The 7,871-nt window shown below is 34.0% G+C and overlaps 1 protein-coding gene across 1 annotated transcript; it reads right to left on the bottom strand.

Annotated features, from left to right (window-relative positions):
• Positions 1 to 1,504: 1,504 nt before the first annotated feature.
• Positions 1,505 to 4,686, bottom strand: ABCI8 (ATP binding cassette protein 1). Its single transcript, XM_079087157.1, has 2 exons — positions 3,122 to 4,686; positions 1,505 to 1,888 (listed from the first exon to the last, which is right to left on the bottom strand). Exons 1-2 carry the CDS (start codon positions 4,559 to 4,561, stop codon positions 1,670 to 1,672), a joined length of 1,659 nt encoding a protein of 552 aa, XP_078943283.1. The 5' UTR covers positions 4,562 to 4,686; the 3' UTR covers positions 1,505 to 1,669.
• Between the last annotated feature and the right edge of the window lie 3,185 nt (positions 4,687 to 7,871).

The raw sequence follows: 7,871 nt of genomic DNA, 5'->3' as shown, positions 1-7,871 counted from the left end.
ATATTTTTTTAAAAAATGCAGTTTTGTTAAAAAAAATTGCAGTTTTTTTTGAAAAAATTGCGCTTTTTTTGAAAAAATTGCAGTAATTTAGAAAAAAAATATAGTTTTTTTTTAAATTACTGTTTTATTAAAAAATTTGCAGTTTTTTTAAATACAGTTTTTTTTTATTTTTTGAAAAAATTGCAGTTTTAAAAAAAAATTCAAATTTTTTAAAAATTTATGCTTTCCAAAAACGTTAAAAAAATCTGCAGTTTAAAAAAAACGAAAATTATTTTTTTTATAAAAAAAATCCAAAATTTTGTTTTATAATGTTAATTTGAGAGCTTTTTTATTAATATTTCCAATAATACAAAAAATTAAGTGGGATTGGTATGATGACTATCATGCCCTTAATGATTTGATTTTGATCCAACGCTCCACCTTTGGTTCTTAGGTTCTCGGGAAACTGTAAGTTCTCAACCGATCTCAACCCTATATATATATATATATATATATATATATATATATATATATATATATATATATATATATATATATATATATATATATAAGAAGTTTATATCATTCTTTAGCTCCTAAAATAGGCATTTTAGTGAATAACTCAAAGTAATTTGGGGTACTTATGTCCATAACATATTTCTTTCATCTCATATATTATTAATTTCTTCAGTATAAAAATAGTGTGTTCTTTCTTTTTTTTTTTTTCTTATAATCATAATGAGAATTTATTTGATATGATTTTCATTTTTCAGTAAGACGATATATGTAAAAAAGATCCATTCAATTATCTAGATAACATTGGTACTGTTTTTAAATTACTTTGTTGTAAGAGATACATTAAAGCAAGATTATGGAATTCCAAATCAATAACACAACATAGGTAGTTTTTATCCTTTAGAGTATGTGTTAAGTGTTATGGCCACCTTGCAACACGTAGTTTCTATAGCATATTTTAGCTCCTTGCTTGGTTAATTATTTAATACTATATTTTTAGTTTTAACTCTACTTCAGTTAGTTGTGTTGTTATATATAAACTATAGAAACTGAAAATGCTAAACAGTTCAACAATTCCAAAGAGATGTAGAAGATCTTATTGCTATAGTTAGAAAAAGGGTTAAATATATATAAAAAATAGCAACCTACTTTAAGTTATCTACTTATTAAAGCATGATAATTTCATTTTTTTTTTATTATAGCATTATACTTACATTTTTTTTCTTATTAAGACATCATACTTTAAAAACACTACCCAATCATAACATTTTCGTTATTAGGGACATTATACCTTGACAAATCTATCAAATTATAGCAATCAAAATTGCTTTGTGTTTGGAAGACATTGCCATAATTTGATAGATTTTTCAAAATACAATGTTCTAATAGGAAGAAATGAAAGTACGATGCTATAATAAACAAATCAATAAAAGTGCATTACTCTTTCCTGCATTTAACCCTTCCAAAAAAAAAAAAAAAGCTTACAGTAGCTACTACCACTACCCATATATGAAAAACAATCTGTGAATCTGAACTGTATTGCTTATATGGATGACATTACATGTATACACAACCCGATTCATTTACACATCATGACAAGTGAAACAAACACCCTTACTTATCCAACAGAAGATGAGAAATTGAAAGCTTTTTCCATGATTGTGTGTGTGTGTGTTTAACCAACTGAGTTTTCAAGCTTTATGCTCATTAACTGATTGACTTCAGCACCAAATTCATCTGGAAGCTCATTGAAAACATCTCTACAAAACCCAGAAATCATTGCAGCCATTGCACGTTCATAGTCAATCCCTCTTTGCTGAAAATAAAAGAGTTGGTCTTCTCCAATTTTTGAAGTGCTTGCTTCATGTTCTATACGTGCAGATGGATTTTTCGCCTGTTTAGTGTTTACACACAAAAAGATAAATTAAAATTCTATTAAATCATCTTACTTTCAATTATTTGGATGTTATACTTTGAAAAATCTACCCAATTATAGCAATGAAAATTGCTTTGTATTTGAATTTCATTGCTATAATTGGGCAGATTCTTCAATGTAAGCCAGTAATAGGAAGAAATGAAAGTAGTATATGCTATAATATAAACAAACTAACAAACCCAATATAATTAGACCAGTAATAGAAAGAATTAAAAAGCAATTTTGCTCTTGATCGAATACAAGTTAACAAAAGTGCATAAAATTTTCTAAAATTTGTCCAAAATCACTCATTTTTGCAATTTATAGTGTTCTTTTCGTATTTCCACAACAATGATTGGCTAGTATGATATTGATGGCTCGAAAAATCAATCACTATAAATATGTGTATGGGTCATTAAGGGGGTGCTTAGGTGTACTTTTGAAAATGAATACGTGATACAAGAGATAATGTTTGGATGTGCTTCGGTTGTTTGAAGTTGTAATAGAAACTTTTCATGATGTTTGAGTATTTGGAAATTTCTGATTTTATAAGGAAGTAACAGAGAAAATTATAGTAAAATAAAGGTATAATAGTAAATTTCACTGTACCTTTCAATAATTAGTTTTGTTGCAGCTAGTATGTAACCAAATATTTGACCTCTAAATGATCAGATAACAAATGTAGGTTACTCAAATACTAGAAACAGATCAACAAATAATCACTTTCACAGTTCACATTTCAAAATCAGATGTACTTTCACAGTTTAAAGTTGTAATAATCGCTTTAGATGGTGGCAAATATTTAGAAAATTATGATTATTTAAGGAAGTTATAGATAAACTGATAAATTAATAGTAGAATAAGGGTGCAGAATTAAGTTTACTACACCTTTTTATAAACAGTTTTGTAGTAGCTACTATGAAACCAACTTACTCAAAACTAATTATTTAAGGTCTAAATGCAAGAAATAACAACGTACTTCCATTTGTGTATTATAGAATCTTGCTTCATTTCTTTCTACTACAACATTGTACTTTAAATGTCCTTATTAAGTCATTATAGTTTGAAAAATCCCCTAAATCATAATATTGTACTTCCATTTTTTCCCCTTATTATGACATTACACTTTGAAAAATCTACCTATTCATAGCTTTGAGAATTGCTTTGTATGACAATATGACATTACCCAAAAACTAAAAACAAGATGCATACCTGGATGTAAGGGTAAGTGTTAGCAGCAGCCTTATCACCAATAAGCATGGAATCACATTGAGACGAATTCCTTGCATTATCAGCTCTGGATTGAACCTGAACAAGTCCCCTATAACAATTCCTTGAATTTCCAGCTGAAATCCCCTTTGAAATAATCCGACTTTTTGTATTCTTCCCCTTATGAATCATCTTTGTACCCGTATCTGCCTGTTGCATATTATTAGTCAAAGCAACTGAATAAAACTCACCCACAGAATCATCACCTTCCAAAACAACACTCGGGTATTTCCATGTAATTGCAGACCCCGTCTCCACTTGGGTCCAAGAAATCTTGGATTTTCTACCCGCACAAAGGCCCCGTTTTGTCACAAAGTTAAAGATCCCGCCCCGCCCGTTTTCATCACCCGCATACCAGTTTTGAACAGTGGAGTATTTGATTTCAGCTTCTTCGTTACAATGGAGTTCAACAACAGCTGCATGGAGCTGATTCGTGTCATAAGAAGGAGCAGTGCAACCTTCTAGATACTCAACAAAGCTTCGATCATCTGCTATGATAAGAGTTCGTTCAAATTGACCGGTTTCCATGGCGTTTATGCGGAAATAAGTTGAGATTTGCATCGGGCATTTGGTGTCTTTAGGGATGTATACGAAGGATCCATCGCTAAATACAGCTGAATTCAAAGCAGCGTAGAAGTTATCATCTGAGGAAACGACTTTTCCTAGATATTTTTTGACTTTATCCGGGTGGTCTTTAATGGCTTCGGAAATTGAACAAAAGATTACCCCGGATTTCTCTAATGTTTTTCTATGGGTTGTGGCGATTGAAACGCTGTCGAGAACAGCATCCACAGCGACGTTTGCTAGACGGTTCTTTTCGTTTAGGGGGATACCCAATTTGTCGAAGTACTTGATGAGTTCTGGGTCGGCTTCATCGAGGCTATTCAAAGTTGGTTTCTTTTTGGGTTCTGAATAGTAACATAGGTTTTGGAAATCGATTTTCGGGTAATCGTTATCGGACCATTTTGGCTCGGTCATTTGAAGGAATTTATGATAAGAATTCAATCTAAACTCAAGCATCCAATCAGGTTCGTTTTTCCTTGATGAAATTAGCCTGATTGTTTCTTCGGAAAGCCCTTTAGGGATCGTGAAAGAATCAATTTCTTGACTGAATCCCCATTTGTAATCTCTTTTAAGAAATTTCTGAAGTGGGTCGTCATCGACTGAAGATGAATTTGAAGAATTACCTTCAGCGACTGTCTCTGATTGGATTGTTTTTGCATCAGCTCTGAGCTTCAAGAACCTGGAATTGTGGGACTTCGACTTTGGTGTTTTATAAGAAATTTCGTTTTTTGAAGATGATCCTTTTGAGATTTTAGGGGTTTCTGAGATGGGTTGTGGAGAAAAGGTTGGAAAGACTCCATTTGTGACGAGAGAAGCCATGGAGATGGTCGAATTACCAGAAGATGCTTGAAGAATACCTAGAAGAGTCGAGAGAGTCGATGATATGGTTTTTATGTGGTGTGTGTAAGGCTTGAATTCAGCATATTCGTATGTCAACCACGAGCCCGCCCCTCATATACTTCCTAAATATGGGACACATATTCAATTATCCATTGTGTTAAAGCCCTCAAAGATATCGCTTGATACACAATCCCCCCCCCCCCCCGGTAGTGAATGTTGAAGATTTAGTCCTTAATTTTTGTTGAGTTTCAATAATAAAAGGTTTAGAATTTTACAAATTTAATATACTCATAATTATGTTTATATCTCGGGACTTGAAACCATCATCGACCACAAAGATAGATGACAATACTTAATATCGCTATGTTATAAATCATTTGATGAGTTGTTTCATGTTTCAACTCTCTCAACGTAACTTGTAAAAGAAGCATTAGCCATATAACTTTTCATTCATGCTTTTTTTTTTTCTCTTGTTGACATAAATGTTTTTAAAAAGTATTTAAGAAAACTGTGACACATTTGAAAAAAATAGAAGATAATTAAATAAGAACAAATTTATAAAAGGTCATGAATTAACTGAAAGTGTTTCTTGATTTCTTCGTAAAGTCGTTATTCCAGCGTTATATCAAAAAGACATGTCCATATATAGCATATTAAATTTAAGTAGTTTAGTATTTGCTCTTCGCGAAGGAAAAAAAATGTAGTTTATTGTCATTCCTTAAGGGAAGTGATTCGTACACAACAGTTTTTTGCCATACACAACAATTCATGCATTATATAGTTGTACAATACAACATTTTAAAGCACCAATTGTTGTGTATGGAGAAAAATTGTTGTGTACGGATCAGCTCCCTTCCTTAAGACCACTGTAACACCTTAATTTTTTTTCAAACTTTTTAAAATGATATGGTTATAAAAATCATTTTGGGTGTTAAACCACATTTGATAAAAATCGGTCTCACAAAAACATTTATAATTAAAACCTTGGGTGTTACTATTGAGCATCATACAACCATAGCAAGCAAATACAAATTACATCAATACATGGAACTTAAAAAGCTCCACTCCATTCTCTATCACATTATTTCTAACTTCCATCTATCATCTTTCTCCTTGGAAATAACCTGGAATACATGACATTAAAAAGAGATATGTAAGACAAAAATATCTCGTGGGCTACATGAGTTTGTGACCCAAAACATTTATTACATTTTCACCAAAAACATTTTGTTAGAACAAAGTTCTAGTAGGATCGATAGATTCTAAGCAGAAAAAACAATAAATAACGTAATGAAGAACACAAGAATGGTTTTAACTGATGTCGAATGATTAAGCTTTAACACCTCAGAAGAGCTCGATTAAGAACTTCGACTGTAGAGGTGTTTAGGGTTACAAAGCAATAATAATTATATTCACGACCGTATCTAAGGCATACATGCATGCACTATTTATAGCTTAACCCTACTTAATAATCACGGATGGACATGCCCAATCCGGATACACAAAACTAAGCCCATGACGCAACATAAAATACCCAACAATCTCCCCCTTTGCGTCAATGGAACTGAAAGCTCAGATCGGTTGAGCTATAGAAGACTTCTTGACAGTCTTGAACACCTTCGGTATAATGGCTAATAGAGTATGACGAAAAGTGATATACCACCGAAGCATGTCCGTGAAGTTCTTCTTGTCTGCCTCAGTGTTCTGCTTACATCGATGGATGATATTAATTATGTGCTCCAAGTAGTCCGTTGAGAACAGATGCTTATCAACAAGAGCGAAAAGAAATCTGTTGGCTTCGCCTCTTGTGAACATCACTGTGAGATGTGTAGAATCAATTTGGCCCATCTTCATCTTGTTCACATCTCCAGGTTTTGCAGTTGGCTTTACATTGGGTTTCTTCTTCAAGACTTTAGCAATCTCCTGATCCATTGCAGCTACTTCATGGATATAGGAAGCCAACATCCTCTTCATATGATCTAGGATCGGCTCATACTCTTTCGCATTAGTGAGCAATATGTTAAACAACAAGATCCAATCATGAGGATTCAAGTTAGGAAGATCTGCCATGGATATAACAGAAACCGAGTTGTCTGAACCTCGGGTTATTTTGAAGTTAACATTGACAAACTTCCCTGCAGGCGAAGGTTTCAGCACCTTGACAGTTATAATCTTCTGTGCACTCCATGTAAGGTACTGAGGCTGACCGAACTTGAGATAAAAATCGATAAATTCACGATCAACCTGAGGGTGAGGTGAGGGAACTTGAACAGTCGAATCAAAGCAGTGAAAAGTAAATGCCTTTCGTGTTATAGGCATATCAAACTATAAGTCCCTCGAATTCTCACAATCAAACGAAGCTACAGGTTCCAGCCAGTACACGCTTGGAAACTCTATTGCTTCTTTGATGAGCGTTTCCCTAGTCCAAGGAGGAAACAAGGCCTTTTTGCAAATTAAGGCATCTTGCTCTTCCTTGTTCTTTCGCTCCCTCTCTTCTGCTTCCTTTGCAACCCGAAGGGTTTCATCCAATTCCTTATCCCTTTTCTTTCGTTTCAGGGCCTCGACAATTGTTTCTTCTTCATCACTATCATCAGCAAGTCCCTTCTTCTTATCTTGATTACCAGAACCCGAAGCTTCATTACCCTTCGGTTCTGTTTTGACAGTGACTTTCGGTTGAGTTGTCTGAGCACCTTCTCCCCCTTGTTTTGGAGGTACGAATTGCTCCGAAACACCCTTCATTTCATGTAAAAGTGCAAGGACAGGAAGAAGCTTGGAAGTCAGATGATTCCGGATGGTCAGTGTAAGTATCGGATCATGAGCACTAAGAATATTGTTTAGCATATTCTGAACATCACCAGCACAACTCCAGAATACAGCACGCTCAGTCTTCAACAATGAAATCTCCCTTTCAGCTTGAGCCAATTGAACTGTCTGAACTTCAATGGTAGAGGTTTGACGTGCAAGATCCTCCCTCAATGCACTCTCCTTTGCCAAATCAGCATGGAGTGTTTCAAGCCGAGACTTCACAGAGCTAAGAAGAGAAGTGTTCTCAGCTTGAATTGAAGAACGAACATTCTCGAATTTGGCCTGCTCTTCTTGAAGTGACTTGGATAAAGAATCAATTGAAGCATTTACTTTAGCTGCATTTGAATCAGCATGACCTTTGAGGGATTCGAGAAAAATCTGGGAACTGTGAATAAGTTCTGCAACGTCAGTTGTAGCCTTCTGGCAAGAAGAAGTGGATGCTTCAACCGCCTTTGTTGATTTGTCAATGGCCTCTGTATACTGC

Source organism: Lactuca virosa, chromosome 1, assembly GCF_052849685.1.
Source record: "Lactuca virosa cultivar CGN04683 chromosome 1, Lactuca_virosa_CGN04683_v6, whole genome shotgun sequence".
In the NCBI taxonomy this organism is placed as follows: Eukaryota; Viridiplantae; Streptophyta; class Magnoliopsida; order Asterales; family Asteraceae; genus Lactuca; species Lactuca virosa.
The sequence above is the reverse complement of the archived record's forward strand: the minus strand, read 5'-3'. Positions and strand labels throughout refer to the sequence as shown.

Coding starts and splice junctions, on each gene's coding strand:
- ABCI8 (XM_079087157.1), bottom strand. CDS start 4,561: ATGGCTTCTCTCGTCACAAATGGAGTCTTTCCAACCTTTTCTCCACAA. Junction 1,889..3,121: donor ACACTTACCCTTACATCCAG/GTATGCATCTTG, acceptor AACACTAAACAG/GCGAAAAATCCATCTGCACG.